This window comes from Trichosurus vulpecula, chromosome 7, assembly GCF_011100635.1.
Source record: "Trichosurus vulpecula isolate mTriVul1 chromosome 7, mTriVul1.pri, whole genome shotgun sequence".
In the NCBI taxonomy this organism is placed as follows: domain Eukaryota; kingdom Metazoa; phylum Chordata; class Mammalia; order Diprotodontia; family Phalangeridae; genus Trichosurus; species Trichosurus vulpecula.
This window is the reverse complement of record NC_050579.1, coordinates 268,408,985-268,436,658: the sequence shown is the minus strand read 5'-3', so window position 1 is coordinate 268,436,658 and position 27,674 is coordinate 268,408,985. Positions and strand designations below refer to the sequence as shown.

The following is a 27,674-nucleotide window of genomic DNA, read 5'->3' as shown; positions in this document are numbered from 1 at the left end:
TTTAGCAAAGTGATCGGGACTTTCTAATCTCAGTATCAAGTACAATGGGGGAGCAGGATAAAAGCATTGTGTAAGTTTTACTTGAACAAATGACTCCGACATCCATGCTGTGACTGCATCTTCGCTGTGGAAGGGGTACTGTGGGGCACAATGACAGAAGCGGTTCACTTCCATTACACTGGAATTCTTTGTCCCAGATGGGTCCATTTCCTCTTCCAAAGTGAGCTCCTTTCATGACGGAGACTGCAGTCCCACACTGTAACTCAGCGCAGATGACTTTGGCAGTTGAAAGAGTAAAATTCCAATCACAAACTGTGCTCCATTTGTTTTCAGAATTTACTTCCACCCTCCCATTACAGGGCCCATCCCCAGCAACCAGCTTGACAAATCCTAGAAAGACAAGAAAGGACTCCAGTGAATGCCAAGATTTCCCTGGTAGGAAAAGAAGACACAATTAATTATGTGAGACTCTGCCTGCATATTCCCAAGGGAGAAGAAGCAAAGGAACTTTCCTTAACTGAGCACATGACAATTAATGCCTTGGAAGCATGTTGACTATGATTGAACCTGAAAGGAAATGGAAGGTGCTTAAATCCTGGTACTCTTTGGGTGAGCATGTCTGACCTTTGTAAGGAAATGCAATCCTGACACTCTTTTAGGGAGGAGAGAAGCATATGGAAACAGCAGAGGGGATGGATGGCTCTCACCCAAGGAGGACTATTAAGCTCATATGACATCTCACCATTAGAGAAGTAGCCATCTCCTCTACTCCAAGAACCTGGTTACTCTAAATAGGATTTCTTTTCTTTTTTATTTTTCTGGGGTTTTGCTCATCTTATTTCCTTCCTTTTTTCAGATAAGGGATGTTTAGAATAGTCTATTTTTTATTTGCCTGAAGGACTTTAAAAAAGATTTATGAGATGTCTAAGGTTGTTTCTATAATCCTGCGCTCCATATTACAAGAACAGTTTCCATATTTTTCATGGTTAATTTCCTACTACTTCTGGAATGTTTGAGAGCTAGGAATCTGTCGCTAAGAAATAAGGACATTTTAATACGGTGTAGCAACACTCTGCTAGTACCTACTGTAAGGGTACCAACACACAGAAAGCTGCCAACACAGGTTCTTTGGTCTTCTCTACTAAGGAAAGCAATGTTAAGGGGTTAACAATCTTACTTTAATCCAACATACAAATATCATTTACTTAGTTCAGGGAGAAAAGATCAACACCCTGAACTTCAAGGGGGTTGATACAAACAGAAATTGCAAGCATCAACAGACAGACCTTTTCTGATTCAAATCACAATTCATCACAATCACCAGAGAAACACCAATACCTGAGTTGCAAAGCTGGGGGGCAGTTACAGCTGGACCAGCCTCTCAACACTTCTTCCATGAGTGTGCCCCAAAAGTCAAACTCCAAGCTCCCCTCTATTATATCCTGTTTGGAGCCCTGAGGGTTCTGACCTCACCCAGGCTGGGTGTGGGGGACTTCCACATTCCCAGTATCACATCATGTACAAATCAATGAAATCAATGACTCCCAACTGTCTCAGTGCTGAGAAATATTCCAAGACAAAAAGATCCCACTTTATCTGCCCCATTCAAACACAGGCTAGAATCATTAAAGGCACTTAAGAGAAGAACAGCAAAAAGTCCCACCTTACACACGCTGCTTTAACACTATGATAAGCCATGAGGGCCCAGCTTTACAGTAAGAAATCAGGGAGGAAGAATAGAAAAGAACTTGTTTGTTTAAAATACAATTGCCAATACAATGAAGTTCAATTCATATATATAGATTTGTGAATTTTGAGGCAAAGCAAGCATTATTCTGGCAGAAAGAGAGAAAGAGGGAGAGAGGGAGAGACAGAAACTGAGGCATAGAGAGACAGAGAACATGAAATTAATGGTCAGAGAAAGAGACAGAGACAGAGAGACAGACAGAGACATAGAGACAGACAGAGAGAGAGACATAAACAGGGAGAGAGACAGAGAGAAAAACAGACAGAGAGAGAGAGAAAGGTAGGGGGAAGGAAAGGGAGTGATAAAGAAAGAGAGAGGAAAGAGACATAAAGACAGAGGGACAGAGAGAGAGTGGAGTGGAAAGAGAGCAGAAAACAGATGACATTTCAGCTGACTTGGAAAGGAAGTAATCACTTCTACCAGTGAGTGTTTTTTTATGATTTGATAGTCTGACTCAGGACAAACCATTCTCCTCAATCTGGGAGTCTGAAATGAGCCCACGATTCTTTGACACTTGAATGTAGCATCTGTTATATTTGCTACAGGGATTTTTATAGATGTGATGATGAACAGAAGCTTTGTGGATTTGTTGATGGAATCTGGTGAGGACAGAGATGATATTGTTGGTTGCCAGAAAACCATCTTTAGAGGACATCAGAAAAGCTTCCCTTTTTAAAATAATCAGAAAATAATGTACTTAGAGCAGGAGCCCCAAGAGCAATCTCTGTGAGCTATACTATGAAAATGTAGTTGACGCATCTTAGTTGTATTGGCCACCTTCACCCAGAAGAACAGTAGCGACATGGAGATAGAAATGACTAGAGGAAATGATTAATATCCATGCATGAAGCACCAGCTCTAAAAGATCTCTCCCACCTTCTGCAGTTAGCCTTATCTCTGCTACTCACAATTGGTATACTCTTATTTGCTAGGTTTATTTGCTTTAGAATGGAGACTCTATCTCCCTCTGTCTACCTTTATGCCTTAGGATAAAACTATACAGATGAGGAAGTTGAGTCCAGATGACAGAATGACAGGAATTAGCACACAGAGTTCATTCAAAAATTCCTCTAAGCAGATATAAAAATGTGTCAGACCAAATCTTAGTAGAAAAAACCTGATAAAAATTTAGGATGAGACAGTTTTTCCTGCTCAAGTCAGGAGAGTGAGACAGACAGAGAAATCTCAGACACTAGTCTGGCCAGGAATTTGAAGGGCATGGAGAGCTCGAGAAAAGGTCGAGGTCTATTCAAGCAGATCAGAAAGGTTCCCAAATCCCTACATACTCTCTCCCTAGCACGATTCTGGAGAGAGCTCTGGAGGACAGAAGAGCTTGCTTTGTAATTCTGGGAATCACAGGACCTGTGTTCAAAATTTTCTCAGCAAATTATACTTGTTAGTTTGCGTGACCTTGTGGCACTCCAATAACCTCAAGGACTTCCATTTCTTCCTTTGTAAAGACAGTGGGATGATGACCATTAATTTCATGTTCAGTTCTAGATTCTGTGACCCCAGGATCAGATTACAAACTTCCCTGGTACCAGAAGACAGCCTTGTGGAAGCTCCATTTATATGCACACTCAAGCTCTGTGTCCTTCAGCTCAATATCTGTTCTCAGAACTCCCAGCCCCATCTTATGTCCTTCCCACTTACCTGAGCACATGACGCTAGCATCTAAGGCATGATTACAGTCACTGTGCCCCCAGGGCCTCGCAGAGCAATTCCACAGAAAGGACTCTGTCCCTTTGCACTGTACATCATCCAACCAGATGGGTCCATTTCCTGGGCCAAATGCACCCCATAGTGGGGCATGCAGAGCAGAGCCACAGCCCAGCTGCTGACAAACCACATCAGCATCTTCTGGGCCCCAGTAGTCACTACATACTGTTCCCCAGGAGCCATTGTACCAGATCTCCACTCGTCCAGAGCATCGGCCCTCTCCTCCCCCGAGTCGGATTTTGTCACTGTCTGGAAAAGAAATAGAAATTGAGAGAACACCTAGGCTGAACAAATGATGGTATGTGATTATGATGGAACACTATTGTGCTACAAGAAATAATGAGTGGGATGCTCTCAGAAAAACATGGGAAGTCTTGCCTGAGCTGATGGAAAATGAAATGTACTGTGTACAACTAAGAGTAATGTTGTAATATGATCAGCCAGGTAAGACTTACTGGTTCTTAGCAATACAATGATCCAAGATGATTCTAAAGGACTTACGATTAAAAATGCTATCCATCACCAGAAACAGAACTATTGGTGTCTGAGTGCAGATTGATGCATGCTTTTTTTAAACCTTCTTTATTTTTCTTGAGTTTTGTCTATTTTCTTTTACTACATGACTGTTATGAATATGGTTTGCATGACTACACATGTATAACCTATATGGAATTGTTTGCCTTCTCAATGATGTGGGGGTGGGAAAGGAGGAAGGGTGAGAATTTGGAACTGAAAGTTTTAAAAATGAATGTTAAAATTAATTTTACATGAAACTGGGGAAATATAAAATACCAAATAAAAGATTAAAAAATATTTTTAAAAATTTCCAGGACGAGATGGGTTCACAAGTGAATTTTACCAAACAATAATTAATTCCAGTGCTGTATAAACTATTTGGAAAAACAGACAAAAAGAAATCCTACCAAATCCCTTTCATGACACAAGTACGGCACTGATAAATAAAACAGGAAGAGTGAAAGGAGAGAAAGAAAATTATAGATCAATTTCCCTAATGAATACTGACGAAAAAATTTTAAATAAAATACTATCAAGGAAATTATAGCAATATATCATAAAGTTATTCATATACTATGAGCATGGGGCATTTTTACCAAGAATGCAGGGCTGGTTCAATATTAGCAAAAAATAAGTATAATTAACTATGTAAATAACAAAACAAATACAAATCATATGATTATCTCAATAGGTGCAGAGAAAGATTTTGACAAAATACAACACTCATTCATATTAGAAATTCTAGGAAGCATAGGAATAAATAGAACTTTCCTTAAAGTGGCAAGTAGTATTTATCTAAAACCAACAGCAAGTATTATCTGTAATGAGGATAAGTTAAAATTCTTCTCAGTGAGATCAGGAATGAAACAAGAATGTCCACTTTGAGCACAATAATATTCAACATTATACTAGAAATACTAGCTATAGCAATAAGCAAAGAAATAGAAATTGATGGATTTGGAAGAGGCAATGAGGACACACAACTAACACTCTTTGCAGAGGGCAAGAAGATATACTTGGAGAATCCCAGAAAATCCATCAAAAAATACTAGTTAAATAATTAACAACTTTAGCAAAATTGCAGGATTAAAAATAAACCCACATAAATCATCAGTATTTCTATATATTACCAACAAAGTCCAGCAGGAAAGGACAGAAAGAGAAATTCCATTTAAAATGACTGCAGACAATATGAAATACTTCGGAGTCTACTTGCCAAGACAAACCCAAGAACTATATGAACACAATTACAAAATACATTCCACACAAAGAAAGTCAGATTTAAACAATCAGAAAAATATTAATTGCTCATGGATAGGATGAGCCAATGTAATAAAATGCCAATTCTGTTGCAACTAATTTACTTGTTCAATACCATACCAATCAAACTACCAAAAATATTTTTAAAGCTAGAAAAAGTGATAAAATTCATCTGGAAGAAAAAAAGGTCAAGAATATCAAAGGAATTAACATTTTAAAAATGCAAAGGAAGGTGGCCTAGCTATACCAGATCCGAAACTGTATCACAAAGTAGCAACCATTAAAACAATCTGGTACTGGCTAATAAATAAAGTGGTGGATCAGTGGAATAAATTAAATACACAATACACAGTAGTAGTTGACCATAGTAATGTTCTATTTGTTAAACACTAAGATCCACAATTTTGAAACAAGAACTCACTATTTATAGGTATAGACTAACACCTGACACTATACACCAAGAAAAAGTCAAAAGGAATATATTATTTAGACTTAAAAGGTGATGCTGTAAGCAAATAAGGGGAACATAGAATAGATTACCTATCAGATCAGTGGCAAAGGGAAGAATTTATAATGAATCATTTTGATTATATTAAATTTTAAAAGTTTTTACACAAACCAAACCATTGAAGCCAAGATTAAAAGGAAGATAGAAAAAAGGAAAAAAAAATTATAGCAAGATTCTCTGATAGACTTGCTCAAATATGTAGAGGACTGAGTCAAATTTTAAGAATAAAATCATTCCCCAATTGATAAATGGTCAAAGGGTATGAACAGGCAATTTTCAGATGGAAAAAAAAAATCAAAGCTATCTATAGTCATATGAAAAAGTGCTCTAAATCACTATTAATAAAAAAAATTCAAATTAAAGTAACTATGAAGTACCCCCTCACACCTATCAGATTGGCTTATATGACATAAAAGGAAAATGATAAACATTGGAGGGGATGAGGGAAAACTGGGACACCAATGCCCTGTTAGTGGAGTTGTGTACTGATCAAATGATTCTGAAGAGCAATTTGGAGCTATGCCCAAAGGGCTATAAAATTGCCCATATCATTTGACTCAGCAATCACTAATAGATCTGTACCTAAAAGAAATCAAAGAAAAAAGAAAAAGGACCTGTTTGTACAAAATTACTTATAGTAGCTCTTTTTGTGGCAAGAACTGGAAATTGAAGAAATGCCCATCAATTGAGGAATGGCTGAACAAGTAGTGGTGGATGATGGTCAGTAAATAGTATTATTCTGTTACAAATGATGAGCAGGACGCTTTCAGAAAAAACTTGGAAAGACTTATATGAACTGGTGCAAAGTGAAGTGAGCAGAACCAGGAGAATGTCATCCACAGTAACAATGATACTGTATGACGATCAACTGTGAATGACTTATCTATTCCCAGCAATATAAAGATCTTGGATAATTTTGAAGTACACATGATAAAAAATTTAATCCACCTCTGGAGAGAGAACAGATGGACTCTGAATGCACATCAAAGCATGCTATTATTTTATGGTTTTGATTTTTTTAGGTGTTTTTCTGTGTTTTCTTTCACAGCAATGACTGAAATGGAAATAGGTTTTGCATACGTATAACCTTTAGCAAACAGCTTGCCTTCTCAAAGATGGGGGAGGAAAGGGAAGCTGGGAGAGTATTTGGAAAACAAAATTACAAGAAATGAAAGCTAAAAAATTTTACATGTAATTGGGAAAAATAAAATATTAATTAAAAGAGACAAATTAAAGATAATCACCAGAGGGACAACACTAGCATTAAGGTGGCAGATAATAAGAGGTTTCTGTGTAGACAATAGGACTCTAGTTGGGACTTCAGTGAATCCAGAATATGCAAAAGATAAAGATGAAGAGCAAGAGAACTAGAAGCATAGGGAGAACCAGTGAAAATGCACAGTCAGAAGATAAAATGTCTTCTAGAAAGAACAGAAGAGATTAATGTCACTGGATTAAAAAGTATGTGGAGGAAAGAAAGGTATTAGAAGACAGAAAGGTAGGAGGGGGCTGGGATGCGAAAAATTTTGAATCATACGGAGTTTGATACTTGAATCTAGTAGTAATACGGAGCCACTGAAGTTATTGTTTGGGGGTGGGGAGGTAACATGATCAGACTTGTGCTTTAGGAAGATAAATGTAAGAGCTGAGTGGAGGATGGACTGGAATAGAGACTTGAGACAGTGACCAACCAGAAGGCTCTTGCAATTGTTCAGACATAAGGTAACATGGGCCTGCAACACAGTGGTGGAACACAGTGTCAGAAAGAAGAAGGGGGTATGGATGAAAGTTGTTAGAAAAGTAGAATCAAAAGGACCTGGAAGCTGATTGCATATGATGGGGCAAAGGGAGAGAAGAACTGAGGATGACACTAGGGGACTGTGGGGGATGGTGATGGCCTCCATTGTAATAGGCATATTACACAGATGGGAAGGTTTAGGGAGAAACACCAAGTTCAATTTATTATTGATGAAAGAATACATTACTTAGACTTCAAAGGTGATACTCTAAGCAAATAAGGGGAGCATAGATGGATTATTGATAATTATAGACATACGAAATTTAAGGTTTCTACCACACATCTCCTTCAAGATGTTCAATAGGGAGTTGTAGATGGGAGAAGGGAGGTCCAGAGAGAGGGTAGGCTTAAATAGAAAGATCTGAGGATCATCTGCACAGAGAGGATAATTTAACGCAGTGAAGCTGATGAGAACATCAAGGGCGATAGTATAGACAGTGAAGAGAAGAAAGTCCACAAATACACTCGGTGAACATCAATATTAGTGGTGGGGCGGGGAGGGAAACAGGGGGAGATTGAGGAGATGTCAGCTAGGTAAGAGGAGAACCAGGAAACAGCAATGTCATGAAATCCTAGAGGGAAGAGAACATCAAGGAGAAGATGGCGATTGACAGTGTCAATGGCTACAGAGAAATTGTAAAGTACAAGAAATGAGAAAAATCCATGAGATTTGGCAGTGAAGAGATAGTTATTGCTTTGAAGTGAGCTCTATCAGTTGAATGATGCAGCTGGAAGTCAGATTACAAAGTAAAGATGAAAATGAGATGAAACACAATGGAGTCACGTATGTTAGGGAGCCTTCACAAGGATTGTAGCCACCATTGGATCAGCTTCCCTGGAAACCTTTGAAAGGTGTCATTTGGTCCATCAGAAACTAGATGGACAATGGACCATAGGAAAGGGTTTTATCAACTAAACTTTTAATATTAATCAAACATATCAAAATCCAGGCTATTGTTACACTGGCAACAAGACATCTTATTACAATAACTTCCAAATTGGTCTCTGTGTCTCCAGTCTTTCCCTTTCAGTCCATCTTCTAAATCACTGACAGGCTGACCTTGACACTACCCTGCTCAAAAATCTCAATTGGCTCCCTCTTTTTACATCTAGAATAAAATACAAACCCCTTTGTTTGACATTTGAAGACCTTTCTAGTTCCAATCTGTCCAATCTAGTTCCAATTTATCTTTCTAGAATTATTTCAGATTATTCTTCCTCCTTTAGTCTGTGCTATAGTCACACTAGGTTATTTTCTGTTTCCCATACACAATATTCTATCTCCCATCACCTTCCTTTTGCAATTTGTCCCTCATACTGGGAATGGTCTCCTTATCTACTAACAGCTCTTGGAATTCCCAGATCCCTTCACATCTTACCTCAAATTATGTCATCTAAACCTCCTGATTTCCTGATCATCACAATTCTTAGGACTCTTCTCCCTCTAAAAACAGTTACTGTCAGGATACCCTGCATACATTTTGCCTTTACTTGTAAGCATGCGTGTTTCCCTTCCACCCCTAGTATCTCTGTATCTTCAGCATTTCCATGGCACATAGCAAGTGCTTAATAGATGTTGTAATCAAAAAGATTTTTCCTGGGAATCCAACCTTGTCTTGCCTTCTGAATACATCTAATGCCTGCTTTGTACATCCCAAAGCTAAAAAGTATGTGTATCCTTCCTCTCAGTGAGAAGGGGATGAAGCAGTAGGGAGGCAAGACAAAGGGTGGGAGAGGGCCATGAAATATTTAACACTTCAGAGCAGGAAAACTCCTTAGAGAAAATTCCTCCAAGACCCTCTTTTTGACAGGAGAGAATAATGAGGTTGAAAGTGGAAATTAACTTCCTGAAATTCAAATTACTAGTGGCAGAACCAAGGTCTCCTGACTACAACTAGGCTAGTTTCCACTGTATCTAAGAGTTTATTTTATGGAAGGAATAGGGGCTTGTAAGTTGCTCAGTTTTTTCCCTTGCGAAGGAGTGAATTCATCTTTACTATGCACCTACTATGAACAGGGCTTGACAATGCTGGGTATGCAAAAAAGACTGAAATTTTAAGCACTCACAGGAAGCTTATAATCAGTCACTTTGGGAGTACAAAATTAGGGGACAATTAGAGGAGTTTAGGGACTCCCAATCCTCTGGCCAGATCCCAGCTCCACTCCTCTCTGTCCATTTCAGTGATTCTGGGGAGACATCAGGTGACATTACTCACTCTCAAATTCATCATCTATAAAATCTTGATGGGACTGACCACTCCCATAGATGCTGGGAGGACTCATTCCACAGAGAGGAGTTCAAAACTACCTTTGGAGCAAAATATTTGCAAAACACTCCAGTTAAAGGAGGGGTCCAAGCCCTCCTGAATGCTGAAACTGAGTGGTATAAGTCTTAAAAGTAAAACCCACGTTTGGGCCTCAGACATAGACAACATATACAGAGTTATTTAGATCTTGTAGTAGCTGATATCAGTATTCCTCCTCTGCTGGTCACAGAGGCCAAACAAAACATGCAGGTCATTTCACAAACTAACAATGATCTCTTCCAGCTACTCAGCCCAGGCCATGCCAGCACAGACTCAACGAAGACTCTTTTGGCTAATGGGTAGAATGACTTGGTTAGGGCAACTCTCTGCTTGCTTCACGTGTGAGCCTTTCTTTCCATATACTCATACACATGGCAACGATAAGAAATTTCCTTCAGTCATTTAGAAGGATGGTGAGGCACTGAGATAATATCCCAGAGCTGGCCAAAGGAAGCAGGACAATGAAGCCTAAATTATGCAGTAACGGGTATTCCATTAATTCCTTGACAATCTGCCATATTAAAAGTCACATGAAAGTTCAGACCATTACTGACACAGTAGGGGACTATAACATCTAATTCTAGGTTTATATGATTATCTAATGAATAACCTCCCTCCAAACCTAATTGATAACCCCTCAAATTGTAATTCCCTTGTATTCCCCAAAACAGATGGTAAATATCGTATTATGATTTTCTGACTGATTATTTTTCCCCAAGCCCAGCAACCCGGTCCGACTTAGTCCAACTCTTAATAGTACAGACCCTGTGGAAGAAGGAAAGTAAAATCTTACCAGAGTTGGTCACTAGGAAATTGAAGAAAAGGAGAACTAGCATCTGGGCAGTATGAAGACTCTCTAAGGCCATCCTGACATCCCCAGTCTTAGAGCTGTCTTGAAAGTACCAACTCCTCTTGAGAGACCCCAGAGCACTAAAAGAGGGAGATACAGCATTAGCAGAGGAGTATAAAGATTCAGCTCCTGACCACACCACCTGTGCTGGGAGCCAATAGGAACTCCCTTTACCATTTCAGACAGTATCAGAGACTTGATCTGCCACAGCCTGAAATTCAAAAACAAATTAAATTCTTACCCCTATGTATTACCTTATATGAGAGAAGAGGTCTTTGTGACGAAAATTCCATCTCTGAGGATTGGAGGGAGACATGCATCTCAGAAGAGGGTTAAAAAGCTACATCTGTATTACTCTAACTACTTTGTGGAGTCCATGTCACTTTCCCAATCAGCAAAATTAAAATCCAGTCACAATCAGTGATGTGGTCACTCACCCACTGCACTACATGGGTCAGATCAATGGGCATCTTCGATATAATCAGTTTTATTTGATCATATTAAGTGGACCACTTCTCATTAGATACAACCCAAGGCATCATTTGAAAAAGGAAAAAAAAAGTTAACTTCAATGCACAATTGGGACCAAAAAAAAGATGTAATTTTGGGATGGGAGAAAATCAATAACCTCAGTTAGGACCAGGAGTGCTGGAAGTGAAGAATGTAGACTTTTGAGGGATACAAACAAAAAGACCCTAGGCAAACAGTGCATTGGACTCAAGGATTTTCTACGTATCAAATGCTAAATCCATGTAAGGCCCTATGATGGACATCACTGGCCCTGGATTGGGTCTTATTGAGCCCTGTGTGACTTGCTACATTACACAAATCCTAAGACCCTGTTCTGTTTTTCTTTTCCAAAAGTTTGACTTCAGAATAGAATTAAGAAAAAAAAACTTTCTATGAGCCTTTGGGCAACATTATCCAGGGGATAGCTACCTTAAGTCCTTGTGTAATAGTGGGAAGGCAGAGACAAGCCCATAATGAGGCTGGGGAGTGCAAAAATAGAGAGTTGATGTTTTATCTAATAAAGTGATTTACTGGTAAGTATGTTTGCATATGTGTGTGTGTGTGTGTGTGTGTGTGTATAAAAGGTGATTAGCTATTGCACATCATATTCTGCCCTCTTAGTTTGTTATGGGCACTAGTACAGATTATTCTCTATGCCTGGAACTTCCTCCCTCATATATCTGTTTCTTGAATTCCTGCTCTTCCCTCTAGAACCACCTCAGGTGTCTCTTCCATGAAACTTTCCCTCATTTCAAACTTTTTCAATCACCTTGTCTACACTCCTTTTTTGGATCCAACTGTTGTGATTCTACTCTCCATCCTAGTGACTTCTTCCACCAAAATGCTCCTCCTTGGTCACCACTCCTATACATGTGTGCTCTTTTCTTTTTTATTATAATTATTAATTTATTTAATATTTTTAGTTTTCAGCATTGATTTCCACAAGAGTATTTTCTCCCCATGTCTACCCCCCCCCACACTCCAAGATGGCATATGTTCTGATTGCCCCATTTCCCAGTCAGCCCTCCCTTCTGTCAGCCCACTCCCCACCATCCCCTTTCCCCTTACTTTCTTGTAGGGCAAGATACATTTCTATTTTCCATTGCCTGTATATCTTATTTCCTAGTTGCATGCAAATTTTTTTTGAACATCTGTTTTTAAAACTTTGAGTTCCAAATTCTGTCCCCTCTTCCCTCCCCAGCAATGATCCCTAAGAAGGCAATCAATTCAACATCATTATGTATCATTATGCAAAACTCTTCCACAATACTCATGTTGTGAAAGACTAACTATGTTTTGCTCCTTCCTATCCTATCCCCGTTTACTCAATTTTCTCCCTTGACCTTGTTCCTTTTGAAAATGTTTACTTTTGATTACCTCCTCCCCCTCCCTTCAATTGTCCCTGCTTCTTTATCTCCTTCCTTCTTCTTTCCTGTGGGGTAAGATACCCAATGGAGTGTGCATGTTATTCCCTGCTTGGGTCAAATCCGATGAGAGTAGAATTCACTCCTTCCCCCTCACCTACCCCCTCTTGCCTTCCAAAACACTGCCTTTTCTTTCCACTTTTATGCAAGATAATTTATCCCATTCTATCTCTCCCTTTCTCCCTCTCTCAATATAGTCCTCTCTCATTCCTTTATTTGATTTTATTTTTCTTAGATATCATCCCTATATCTTCAACTCACCCTGTGCCCCCTGTCTATATATACATATATATGCATATATGTATATATGTATGTATGTATGTATGCTCCCTTCAGCTACCCTGATACTGAGGTTGCATGAATTATACACATCATCTTTCCATGTAGGAATGTAAACAAAACAATTCAACTTTAGTAAATCTCTTATGACTTCTCTTTCTTGATTACCTTTTCATGCTTCTCTTGATTCTTGTATTTGAAAGTCAAATTCTCTATTAAGCTCTGGTCTTTTCACTGAGAAAGATTGAAAGTCCCCTATTTTATTGAAAATCAGTATTTTCCCTTGAAGCATGATACTCAGTTTTGCTGGGTAGGTGATTCTTGGTTTTAATCCTAGTTCCATTGACCTCTGGAATATCATATTCCAAGCCCTTCAATCCCTTAATGTAGAAGCTGCTAGATCTCGTTTTATACTGATTGTGTTTCCACAATACTCAAATTGTTTCTTTCTGGCTGCTTGCAGTATTTTCTCCTTGATCTGGGAGTTCCCGAATTTGGTGACAGCATTCCAAGGCATTTTCTTTTTGGGATGTTTTTCAGGAGATGATCAGTGGATTCTTTCAATTTCTATTTACCCCTCCGGCTCTAGAATATCAGGGCAGTTCTCCTTGATAATTTCTTGAAAGATGATATCTTGGTTCTTTTTTGATCATGGCTTTCAGGTAGTCCAATAATTTTTAAATTCTCTCTCCTGCATCTATTTTCCAGGTAAGTGGTTTTTCCAACGAGATATTTCACATTGTGTTCTATTTTTTCATTCCTTTGGTTCTGTTTTATAATATCTTGATTTCTCATAAAGTCACTAGCTTCCACTTGCTCCAAACTAATTTTTAAGGTAGTATTTTCTTCAGTGGTCTTTTGGACATCCTTTTCCATTTGGTTAATTCTGCCTTTCAAGGCATTCTTCTCCTCATCGGCTTTTTGGAGCTCTTTTGACATTTGAGTTAGTCTATTTTTTAAAGTGTTGTTTTCTTCAATATTTTTTTCAGTATTTTTTTGGTTCTCCTTTAGCAAGTCATTGACTTGTTTTTCATGGTTTTCCCACATCTATCTCATTTCTCTTCCCAATTGCTCCTCTACTTCTCTAACCTACTTTTCCAACTCCTTTTTGAGCTCTTCCATGGCCTGAGACCAGTTAATGTTTTTCTTGGAGGCTTTCGATGTAGGCTCTTTGACTTTGTTGACTTCTTCTGGCTGTATGTTTTGGTCTTCTTTGCCACAAAAGAAAGATTCTAAAGTCTGAGTCTGAATCTCAGTGTGTTTTTCCTGCCTGGCCATGTTCCCAGCCAACTACTTGACCCTTGAGTTTTTCGTTGGGTAGAGTAAAATGTACTATGTCCCAATTTTGAGGGGCTGTGCTGTTGTTTTCAGAGCTTTTTCTACACAGCAAGCTCTGCCACACCAGAGCTCTTCCTCCTCCAAGAACTTCCAACCCAGACCAGGATTCAGAACTAAGCAGGCTCTGCACTCCTGCTCTGATCTGCCACTTAACTCCTCCCACCAGGTGGGCCTGGGGCCAGAAGCAATTGAAGTTGTAGCTCTGTAAGAAGCCTCAGAGCTGGACCTCCTCCACCACCCATGGGGTGGTGTCTGACCATGAACTCCTTTCACTCTGTCCCTGCAGTTTTTTCCCACTAACCAAATCTGTTGTCTTTGCTATTTGTGGGTTGAGAAATCTGTTAACTGCCACAGCTCCCTGATTCAGGGCGCTAGGTCCAGTTGCACCAGGTTCCTGGTCTGGTTGGTCTTGTTATGGCCCATGCTGGGCTCTGCTCCACTCTGCTCCCAGAACAGTGTGATAGATCTTACTCAGTGACCATCCAGGCTGTCCTGGGCTGGAGCCCTGCTTCCTTCTGCTATTTCATGGGTTCTGCAGTTCTTTAATTTGTTCAGAGACATTTTTATAGGTGTTTGGAGGGTCCTGGCAGAGAGCTTTAGGCAAGTCCCTGCCTTCCAGCCGCCATCTTGGCTCCCCATGTGTGCTTTTTTCTTAGTAGAAATGAAACACTTTTATTTTTTGCATTTGTATCCCCTGTGACTAGTAAATGTCTGATGTAAAGTGATAAATTAATGACCATTCATTCATTCATTCAACAGTATAATGTAGTGGAGAGAGCAGTGGCAAATGTGGGATTTGCTGTATACTAGATGTGTGACTGTGGGCAATATTTCTGAATCTCAATTTAGTTATTTATATGTAACCCCTGTCCCAAAGCTTGGGACTCCTTCCTTAGTGGTGGAGATGAAGGCCCTCACCTACATGAGAGATAAGACAGATTGGGGTGAACAGCAGAGGTTTAGCCTTCTACAGTCTCTTTGAGACTCTTCAAGCTTCAGCTCACTTTGGGCATTTTTGGTTTCCAGCTTCAATGGACAAGATGGAAGAGGTTAATCACACATCTGGTTACTGAAGTAAAAGACTGGAAAGACATGAGAAGAGCTGTATGTCTCCACCATGTCACAGTCCTCAACTTGCTACAGTAGAATCTTCAGGGATTTCCCCATGGGTGAGATCTAGAACTCATAGCTGAGTTACTTTCTTGGTTGAGCCAAGTTAATTTGTCTCTTATTTGGAAAGCTCTTTCACTCTATAAACACTCTACATTCTCCTGTTTGCCTTCTCCAATTTCTGTTTTGCTGCTGATTTGGATAAATGTGTTTCTTTGCTGTCTGTTAAGTGTATTGATGGTGGAACTCTATTTGGTGGGAAAGGGATCAAGCCTTGGATATGAAGCTTGGGGTGCTCCTCTGCCTTCACCAACAATAATAATGATAATGATCAGCAGTTAGGTGGAATTTCTTCATATCTGCAAGACAAATCACATTTTTTCTTTGCCATTTTAATTTAAAGTTTTGAGGTCCAAATTCTACCCCTACTCCCTCTCTCTCTCTCCTCTCTGAAATAGCACGCAATCAGATATAGGTTACGCATGGACAATTATGTAAAACATTTCCGTATTAGTCATTTTGTACAAGAAGATTCGAATAAGAGAAAAAACAAATAAGAGAAAGAAAGTGAAAAATAGCCTGCTTCAGTCTGTATTCAAGCAATATCAATTCTTTCTCTGGAGGAAGATAGTATGCTTCACCATTAGTCTTTGGGATTGTCTTGGATTATTGTATTGCTGAGAATACTTCCGTCATTCACGTTCTTCATCTAACAATATTGTTGTTACTGCATACAGTGTTCTCCTGGTTCTGTTCACTTCACTATGCATAAGTTTCTGTCAATCATCCAGGTTTTTCTGAAATGATTTTGCTTGTCATTTCTTTTAGCACAATAATATTCCATTGCAATAGTATACCACAGCTCTTTAGCCATTCCCCAATTGATGAGCATCCCTTCAATTTCCAAATCTTAGTCACCACAGAAACAGCTGCTATAAATATTTTTGCACAAATAGGGCCTTTTCCCTTTTCTGGATTTCTATGAGACATAGAGCCAGCAGTGGTATTGCTGGATCAAAGGGTATTCACACTTTTATAGTCCTTTGGGCATAATTCCAAAATACTCTCTAGATTGGGTGGATCAGTAGTTTCCCAGTTTTCCCACATCCCCTGAACATCCAATATTTTCTTTTTCTGCTGTATTAGCCACTTTGATAGATGTGACAAGGTACTTCAGAGAGTTTTTCATTTGCATTTCTTTGATCAATAGTGATTTAGATCATTTTTTCCCAGTAGCTATAGATACCTTTGATTTGTGTGAAAACTGCCTGTTCATATGCTTTGACAAGTTATAAATCGGGGAATGATTTGTATTTTTGTAAATTTGACTCAGTTCTCTATATATTGGAGAAATAAGGACTTTATGAGAGATACTTGTTGCAAAAAGATTTTTTTACAGTTTTCTGCTTTCATTTTAATTTTTGGTTGCATTGGCTTTGTGCAAAAACTTTTAAATTTTATATAATCCAAATTATCCATTTTGTATTTTGTAAATCCTCTCTGTATCTTCTTTGATCCCAAATTCTTCCCTTATCCATGTATCTGACAGATAAACTATTCCATGTTCTCTTATTTACTTACAGTAACACCTTTTATGTGATGATCATATACCCATTTTGACCTTATCTTGGTATACAGTGAGAGATGTTGGTTCATACCTAGTTTTGGCCATACTTTTTTCCAGTTGTCCCAGCGGTTTTTGTCAAATAATGAGGTGGTTTTTTTTTCTAAAACCTTGGATCTTTGGGCTTTTCATATACTAAATTATAATGATAATTTACTATAATGAAATTTGTATCCAATCTATTCCACTAATCCAACACTTTATTTCTTAGCCAATACCAGATTGTTTGAATAATTGCCACCTTATAATACAGCTGGAGTTCTAGACCATTTTTTCATGGATTCCCTTGATATCCTTGAACTTTTTTCTTCCACATATTCAGAGCAGATGTTTATAAGAACTTCTCTGTAAAGCATATGCGTAATGAGGGCACATGCATGGAAAAGCAAATCATGACACTGTCACTGCAGGGCTTCCTGGGTCTGATGATGTCATTGCTATGCCCTTTCTCCAGGCTGCAGTTTGCTCTATGGCGCGACTGTACCACTGTACCACCTTCAGCCACATCAGGTGATATTCTAATGACTCTCCACGTCATTCGTGGTAACAATATCGAACTTTTTCATGTTGGAACATTCACACTGTCATTGAATGAGGCAAAATCCTAACCTTTCCTGAGCCTATAAGAAGTGATTGATATATATTCCTCTTGAATACCTTGAATATTAGGAGGTATTCAAGAGGAAATGGTACAATGTGTGGAAAGTGAAAGAAGGAAAGGATACATGAAGTATTAATGTTATATTAAAAACTTAGGTCACTGACTGAGAATTAACATTGAATCTATGTAGTTGAATAAGTAATATTAAAGTGATATTGAACGATATGTAATGCTCTAATAATCTATATATGTATATAAAATGAATACAAGGGAAGGAGGGCATTAGCAGTTTCAGAGGATCAGGAAAAGCACTCAAGATCAGTTAGCAAATATTACTTAAGTACATACTGTGTGCCAGACACTGTGCTATGTGCTAAGTATACCAATACAAAGAAGGAAACAATTCCTACTCATATCAGGAGCAATCATATTTCATCCCAGACCCAGCTCATTTGCTCATGAGTACGAGCTTGAAATGACAAAGAAGGGACTTTTTTGTATTTTGGAGATAAAAAAGGAATTTATTAAACCATGGAATCTATTGAGTAGGGGTAATGATATGGTCAGAAGTAATCCTAGAGGAGGGAGCCTTAGAGGAAGAGGAATTATATGAAAAAAGTCACTTAAATAAGAGGAGGACAGATTTCAGAGGGCTTCAAATGCTTGGCAATCAATCTGTTTTACATGTTCAGACCTTACTAAGATTATTTTGGTCATAGGGTTCATTAGAGATGTTTGATGTTTAATATTAATATTAAGTTCATAATAAATCATTTTAAATGTAAAAATCATATTTCTTTTAAATTATGAAGATTGTCTAGTTAAAGGTAATGTTGATATCCAAGCTATAACCATCTGAGTGAGTTAGATCGAAGTAGGTTATGGAAACTGGGGAGGCTGATGACTCAGGGATTTGGGACATTTGAAGAGACAACAACATACACATTGATGTTCTCAAGCATAAGAGAAGGGTTAGAGGAGAAAAAGATGCTGAGGCAAGTACTAAAATGGGAAAGAGGGTAAATAGCCTGCAACCTAGAGAATTATACCAAACCTCTTGAGTTTTGTTGTTAGAGGAAGATGAAGGGGAAGAACAGAAGAAAAGTAATTACATAGTGAAAATATGCTTGGTACTACGCTACGGGCTTTACAAATATTATCTCAGGTGATCCTCTGTGAGTTAGGAGCTATTAAGGATCTCATTTTATGAGGGCAATGAGTGAAGAACTCACTGACCCTGGAGTCAGGAGGACCTGAGTTCAAATCTGGCCTCAGATCCCTGGGCAAGTCACTTAACCCCAACTGCTTCACAAAAAGAAAGAACCCCATTTTACAGATGAGGGAACAATTAAATGACTTGCCAGGGGTCCAACAGATAATACACCTCTGAGGCTAGATTTGAACTCAGATTGAGATCCAGCTAACACTAGACCCACTGTTCTATCTATTATGACACCTAGCTAACACTTATTATTATTCATCATTACATTAAGAATCTTATTATATAAAGGAGGGAACACATTCAGGGAAGTTAAGTGATTTGATTTGGTATAATTCTCTAGGTTGCAGGCTATTTACCCCCTTTCCCATTTTAGTACATGCCTCAGCATCTTTTTCTCCTCTAACCCTTCTCTCATGCTTGAGAACTTCAATGTGTATATTGTTGTCTCTTCAAATGTCCCAAATCCCTGAGTCATCAGCCTCCCCAGTTTCCATAACCTACTTCTATCTAACTCACTCAGATGGTTATAGCTTGGAAGTCAACATTACCTTTAACTAGACAACTAGCCACACAGCAAATGCATGGTAGAGTGATCATTTAAACCTAGGCACAAAGACTCAGCATTATCCAACATCAACGTTAACTGTCTGAGCCTTGATAGAGAGCTCAGTATTGTCTTTCAAAAACTGGGCTTCAAACAAGGAAATAGGACAGGGAAAATGCCTGGATCACTCCCATAGTTCGATATTAATAAACATTTCTCTCACCAGCTAGGTCAGGGGTATAATGTTGAAGAAAAAACCTGAGTTATGATGTAAATTGGGCCATGGACTGATCTGTAAATCCAGGGAAACTCTTATGGAAGGTAGCAGAAGAAATTAAAAAGAACTAGGATCCTGGATTCAAAGTCTTCTGTCCAGCTGAGAGTGAAAACAAGATCTCCATGTCTGGAGAAGTAGGGGAGAAGACTGGTTTATATAGTCTGGTAATTCAACAGGAAAGCTGCTTCTCTGAAGAGGTTTGTTCTCTACAATTCAGAGAACATGCATGGACTCTTCATGAAGTGTCTTTGCTTGTACATTTTCTGAATAGTTGAGAAGGATGAACATTTTATTGATGAAGGGTAGCAAGACAAATGAAGTCATACTGTGAGTAAATGACTGGAAGAAAAGGTAGAGATCAGGAGATTAGAGAAAAAGATATAGGGATAGGAGGGTTTAGGAGTGAGGACATAGGAAAAGAACAAGGATAAAAGAGGGAAATTTCAGAATTAAAGGTTCTGAAAAAGAAGCATATTTTGATAGAGGCAAAAATCTCATCCTCGTGGGCGACTTCTGGAGAGTGGAGAGATGTTCACCACATGGGAAGAGAAAACCCTCAACCCTGTCCTCTCAGGATACAGTGTTTGAGGGAAGGTGAATTCTAAAACTATTTCAACTGTCATAGGAAACTGAATACACTCCAATTCAATTCAATAAACATTTATTAAGAGACTGCTTGTGGGGGCGGAGCCAAGATGGCGGCTGGTAAGCGGGAACTAGTGTGAGCTCCATACCGAGTCCCTCCAAAAACCTATAAAAAAAATGGCTCTGAACCAATTCTAGAACGGCAGAACCCACAAAACAGCAGAGGGAAGCAGGGCTCCAGCCCAGGACAGCCTGGACGGTCTCTGGGTGAGGTCTACCCCACACGGAGCTGGGAGCTGGGAGCTGGGAGCTGGGAACGCAGTGGGGCAGAACCCAGCATGAACGGGGTGGACCATCCAGACCAGAAGCCGGGCGGAGGGGGCCCTAGCGCCCTGAATCAGTGAGCTGCGGCAGTTACCAGACTCCTTAACCCACAAACACCAAAAACTGCGGAGAAGGTTAGTGGGAAAAGCTGCGGGAGTAGAAGGAGTTCACAGTTCGGCTTCCAGCCCCAGGGGCAGCGGAGGTGGGGCAGCTACAGCTGTTGTTACGTCTGTCTCCAGGCCCACCTGGTGGGAGGAATTAAGTGGCGGATCAGAGCAGGAGTGTACGGCCTGCTGAAGATCTAAGCCCAGTTAGGGTTGGGGGTTGGGGAAGGAGCAGTGCTGGTGTGGCAGAGCTGGCACCTCCCCCCCCAAACGTGCAACATAGAACTCTGTAGTCTACAAGCAGTCATACCCCACTGAAAAATTCAAAGGTCAAGTTAGTTGGCTGGGAGTATGGCCAGGCAGCGAAAACGCACCGAGATTCAGTCTCAGACTTTGCATTCTTTCTTTGCTGACAAAGAAGACCAAAACATACAGCCTAAAGAAGTCAATAAAGTGCAAGAGCCTACACCAACAGCCTCCAAGAAAAACATGAACTGGTCACAGGCCATGGAAGAGCTCAAAAAGGATTTGGAAAAGCAAGTTAGAGAAATAGAGGAAAAATTGGGAAGAGAAATGAGAAGCATGCGAGAAAACCATGAAAAACAAGTCAAGGACTTGCTAAAGGAGACCCAAAAAAATACCGAAAAATACACTGAAGAAAACAACAGCTTAAAAAATAGATTAACTCAAATGGCAAAAGAGTTCCAAAAAGCCACTGAGGAGAAGAATGCCTTGAAAGGCAGCATTAACCAAATGGAAAAGGAGGTCCAAAAGACCACTGAAGAAAATTCTACTTTAAAAATTAGATTGGAGCAAGTGGAAGCTAGTGATTTTGTGAGAAATCAAGATATTAAAAAACAGAACGAAAGGAATGAAAAAATGGAAGATAATGTGAAATATCTCATTGGAAAAACCACTTACCTGGAAAATAGATCCAGGAGAGATAATTTAAAAATTATTGGACTACCTGAAAGCCATGATCAAAAAAAGAGCCTAGATATCATCTTTCAAGAAATTATCAAGGAGAAATGCCCTGATATTCTAGAGCCACAGGGCAAAATAGAAATTGAAAGAATCCATCGATCACCTCCTCAAATAGATCCCAAAAAGAAATCTCCCAGGAACATTGTTGCCAAATTCCAGAGCTCCCAGATCAAGGAGAAAATACTGCAAGCAGCCAGAAAGAAACAATTTGAGTATTGTGGAAACCCAATCAGAATAACCCAAGATCTGGCAGCCTCTACATTAAGTGATCGAAGGGCTTGGTATACAATATTCTGGAGGTCAATGGAGCTAGGATTTAAACCTAGAATCACCTACCCAGCAAAACTGAGTAATATGCTCCAAGGCAAAATATGGATTTTCAATAAAATAGAGGACTTTCAAGCTTTCTCAGTGAAAAGACCAGAACTGAATAGAAAATTTGACTTTCAAACACAAGAATCAAGAGAAGCATGAAAAGGTAATCAAGAAAAAGAACAAGAAAAAAATATTGCAAGGGGCTTACTAAAGGTGAACTGTTTTGTTGACATTCCTACATGGAAAGATGATGTGTATGACTCATGAGACTTCAGTATTAGGGTAGCTGAAGGGAATATGCATACATATATGTTTATGTATATATATGGGTGAATGTGTATGTATGCATATATCTATGTGTGTATGTATATATATACATATATATATACATATATATATATATATGGAGAGAGAGAGAGAGAGAGAGAGAGAGAGAGAGAGAGAGAGAGAGAGAGAGAGAGAGAGAGAGAGGGAGAGAGTGGACACAGGGTGAGTTGAAGATGAAGGGAAGATATCTAAAAGAAATAAAATCAAATTAACAGATGAGAGAGGAACATACTGAGAGAGGGAGATGAGGAGAGATAGAATGGGATGGATTATCTCCCATAAAGGTGGCAAGAGGAAGCAGTTCTGTGGGAGGAGGGGAGAGGGCGAATGAGGGGGGAATGAGTGAACATTGCTCTCATCAGATTTGGCCTAAGGAGGGAATACCATACATACCTAATTGGGAATCTTACCCCACAGGAAAGAAGAGGGAAGAAGATAAAAAATGGGGGGATGGTGGAGGGGAAGGCAGATGGGGGTGGAGGTAGTCAAAAACAAACACTTTCGAAAGGGGACAGGGTCAAGGGAGAAAATTCAATAAAGGGGAATGGGTTGGGAAGGAGCAAAATATAGTTAGTCTTTCACAACATGAGTATTGTGGAAGGGTTATACATAATGATACACATGTGGCCTATGTTGAATTGCTTGACTTCTTGGGGAGGGTGGGTGGGAAGGGAAGAGGGGAGAGAATTTGGAACTCAAAGTTTTAAAAACAGATGTTCAAAAACAAACAAAAATGTTTTTGCACGCAACAAGAAAATAAGATACACAGGCAATGGGGCGTAAAAATTTATCTCGCCCTACAAGAAAGGAAGGGAAAAGGGGATGGGAGGGGAGTGGGGTGACAGAGCGGAGCGCTGACTGGGGAACAGGGCAACCAGAATATACACCATCTTGGAGTGGGGGGGAGGGTAGAAATGGGGAGAAAATTTGTAATCCAAACTCTTGTGAAAATCAATGCTGAAAACTAAATATGTTAAATAAATTTAAAAAAAAATTAAAAAAAATAAGAGACTGCTTGTGAGTGATGGTCTTAAATTGACATCTGAGGGACATCAATCTCAGCTTCATCATACCCCAGGTCCTCAGATGACATTGGTGCATCATTCTCTCCATTCCTGGAATCAGGTTATCCCCCAAAGAACTCAGGACACTGACCTAGAACAAGAAAAGAAGAGGTGAATTTGGAGCGGTGTGTAAATAACAGCAAGGAGTCTTTGGTGGTGGTAGAGGTGGGTGAAAAGAATGCCACCTCCAAGGCCTGGGTAAAAAGTTTTTTCTCAGTCTTGATGCACTATTGACAGGAAAGTTAGCAGGAATGGCCAGGACTGAGAGAAAGCTATGGAAATGTTTTTGTTTACATTGAGGGTCCATTGGGGTCAAAGGCAATGGGAGACTGGAGGAGGCAGCTTCAGAATCCCAGGGCCTGCTCATTTTGTTCCTTAGTCACATCATCGTGGGTACAGTTGTCTCAGGTATATTTCCGAAAAGTGTCAATACAGAGAATTCAAGATACACTGATGAAATGTTTTTCTCATATATATATATATATATATATATATATATATATATATATATATATATATACATATATATACACACACACGCATATATGTATTTCCACATATAGAAACATATATCTATACTTTGAATTGTGTAAGCACATATGTGTATGTGCATGTGTATGTATGAAGGCAGGGACTTATTTGTATCACCAGGCCTTAGTACAGTGCCTGGCACCTCTTACCTGCTTTAAAAACGATTACTGACTTTGTAAAAAAAAAGCTCTATACAAGGTGAATTGGTCACCTTTGGAGAGGCACAGCCAAGATGGTGGAGGAAAGGCAGCGACTCACACAACCTCTCCCAAATTCCCTTTCAAACAACTTTAAATGATGCCTTGGAATAAATTCTGGAGTGTCAAAATCAACAAAAGCACTAGCGTAAATGATATTCCAGCCCAAGGTAACATAAAGGGTTGAAAGGAAAATGCTGTCTCAAGGGTAAGAGGGGAATGCAGTCCAATGCATACTACACATGCAAGTAACATCCCAGGCCCTTAGACAAGGCAGCAAGTAGCTAGCCATACCCACCACCAGCCACCAGCAGGCTTTAGAGGCTACTGAATTTATGGCAGTGTCTTTTGGAGCTCTCAGCCCACAGATGATAAAAGGGTTGGACAACTAGTAAGAAGATTACAAGACCCCCTTGGCTGGCACTGGGTGTAGGACCCTGTTGCAATACCCATACAGAGTGCCACATCACACCAGTAAAAATTCCAGCCACAGGAGACCAGGACGTTAGTCAGAGTTCCAAGGAGGAAAACAGAAATTATGGTCACTCACAGCCCACGGTACAGGTCAGGAAAGCAGTGGTGTTTTGGACAATGTCCCCTCCACCATAGGAGCAGAAACCAACTTTAACATAGAGATTAACATCAAGGAATAAGCTGGAAAATGAGCAAGCACCTATAAAATAGAAGCAGATGGCAGAGTGGATTAAAAACCAGAATCCTACAATATGTTGTTTACATAAAACACACTTGAATCACCGAGTCACATGGTAAAAAGAGCAAAGATAAAAGGCTGCAGCAGAATCTCTGATGTTTCAGCTGAAGTAAAAAAAAAAAAAGGCAGAGGCAGCAATAATGATCTCAGACTAGGCAAAGGCAAAATAGATGTAACTGAATGAGATAAGGAAAGAAACTACATCTTTTTAAAAGGTACCATGGACAATAAAATCATACCACTTCTAAATGTATATGCATCAAATGGTATAGCATCCCAATTCCTAAAGGAAAAGTTAAATGAATTATAGGAAGAGATAGACAACAAAACCATAGTGGGGGACCTCAACTTTCCCCTCTTAGAATTAAATAAATCTAACAAAAAATAAGCAAGAAAAAAATGAGTTGAATGGTATTTTAGAAAAGTTAACTATGATAGACATTTTCTCAGCAGTAGATGACACCTACACAAAAATTGACCATGTTTTGGAGAAAAAACATCACAACCAAATGCAGAAAAGCAAAAATATTAAAGACGGTCTTTTCAAATCATAAGGAATAAAAATTGCATTCAATAAAAGCACATGGAAACAGATTGAAAATTAATTGGAAACCAAATAATCTAATCCTAAAGCATGAGTGGGTCAGAGGCAGTGGAGGTGGCATGGCACCAGCAGCAGGAAGCTGCAACAGCTGCTTCCAGAGCTCCAGTGGCAGCTTCTTCCAGAGCCCCTGGCCCACAAGGTGTGAGGAATAAAGCAGCTAATCAGAGCAGAAGTGCAGGGATTGCTTTGCTGGCACAGAAGCTGGGTTCTCTTGCTTTGCCCTGCTGGGATCTGATTCGCAGTCCCGGTTAGCAGTTCTTGGGGGAGGAGGAGCACTGGTGTGGCAGAGCTTGTGGTGACTATAGAGTAAAAGTAGCTCTGAAAACAGCAGCGCAAGGCCCCTGGAGCTTGGGACAAAGCACTCTCCACTCTAAAAGCAATCATACCCTGACAAATGCTCAAGGGTCAAGCAGTTGGCTAGGAACATGGCCAGACAGTGTAAAAGGACTCAGACTAAAGAATCCTTTTTTTTTTGGTGACAAAGATCAAAACATTCAGCCAGAGGAAGTAGACAAAGTCGAAGAGCCTACATCAAAAGCCTCCAAGAAAAGTATGAATTGGTCTCAGGACACGGAAGAGCTCAAAAAGGATTTGGAAGAGCAAGTAAGAGAAGTAGAGGAAAAATTGGAAAGAGAAATGAGAAGGATGAAAGAAAATCATGAAAAACAAGTCAATGACTTGCTAAAGGAGCACCAAAAAATACTGAAAAAATAACACCTTAAAAAATAGACCAATCCAAATGCCAAATGAGCTCCAAAAAGTCAATGAGGAGAAGAATGCCTTGAAAAGCAGAATTAGCCAAATGGAAAAGGAGGTCCAAAAGACCACTAAAGAAAATACTACCTTAAAAATTAGATTGGAGCAAGTGGAGGCGAGTGATGGTTTGAGAAATCAAGAAATTATAAAACAGAACCAAAGGAATGAAAAAATGGAAGACAATGTGAAATGTCTCCTTGGAAAAACCACTGACATGAAGAATAGATCCAGGTGAGATAATTTAAAAATTATTGGACTACCTGACAGCCATGATCAAAAAAAGAGCCTAGACATCATCTTTCAAGAAATTATCAAGGAGAACTGCCCTGATATTCTAGAACCAGAGGGTAAAATAGAAATTGAAAGAATCCACAGACTGCCTCTTGAAAAAGATCCAAAAAGAAAACACTCAGGAATATTGTAGACAAATTCCATAGTTCCCAGGTCAAGGAAAAATTATTGCAAGCAGCCAGAAAGAAACAATTTGATTATCGTGGAAACAGAATCAGGATAATGCAAGATCTAGCAGCTTCTACATTAAGGGATCACAGGATTTGGAATATGATATTCTGGAGGTCAGAGGAGATAGGATTAAAACCAAGAATCACCTACCCGGCCAAACTGAGTATAATACTCCAGGGCAATATATAGATTTTCAACAAAATAGACGACTTTCAAGCTTTCTCAATGAAAAGACCAGAGCTCAATAGAAAATTTGACTTTCAAAAACAAGAATCAAGAGAAGCATGAAAAGGTAAACAAGAAAGAGAATTCATAAGGGACTTACTAAAGTGGAACTGTTTTGTTTACATTCCTACATGGAAAGATGATGTGTGTAATTCATGAGACCTTTCTCAGAATAAGGGTAGGTGAATGGAATATACATATATAGATATAAATAGATAGATAGATATGTAGACAGAGGGCAAAGAGTGAGTTGAATATGAAGGGATGATATGTAAAAAAATAAAAGAAAATAAAATTAAGGTGTGAAAGAGAAATATATTGGGAAAATGAGAAAGGGAAAAATAGAATGGGGTAAATTATCTCTCATAAAAGTGGCAAGAAAAAGTAATTCTAATGGAAAGGAAGAGGGGGCAGGTGAAAGAGAATGAGTGAATCTTGCTCTCATCAGATTTGACTTAAGGAGGGAATGACATACACACTCAGTTGGATATCTTCCCTATAGGAAAGTAGGGGGGAAGGGGATAAGAGGAGGGGATGATGGAAGGGAGGGCAGATGGGGGAAAGAGGTAATCAAAAGCAAACACTTTTGGAAAGGGACAGGGGCAAGAGAGAAAATTAAATAAAGGGGGACAGGATAGGATGGAGGGAAACATAGTTAGTCTCTCACAACATGACTATTATGGAAGTGTTTTGCATAATGATACGTGTGTGACTTATGTTGAATTGTTTGTCTTCTCAAGGAAGGTGGGTGGGGAGGGAAGAAAGGAGAGAATTTAGAACTCAAAGTACTAAAAACAAATGCTCAAAAAAAGTTGTTTTTACATGTAGCTGGGAAATAAGATATACAGACA

At 39.3% G+C, this 27,674-nt stretch overlaps 1 protein-coding gene across 1 annotated transcript in view; it reads right to left on the bottom strand.

Annotated features, from left to right (window-relative positions):
- The window catches only part of LOC118857997 (antigen WC1.1-like), a 75,575-nt gene that overhangs the window by 27,595 nt on the left and 20,306 nt on the right, over nucleotides 1-27,674 (bottom strand). Inside the window, 2 exon segments of the mRNA XM_036768439.1 lie at nucleotides 82-390; nucleotides 3,401-3,715. Of these exon segments, the coding sequence (XP_036624334.1) occupies nucleotides 82-390; nucleotides 3,401-3,715 (624 nt within the window).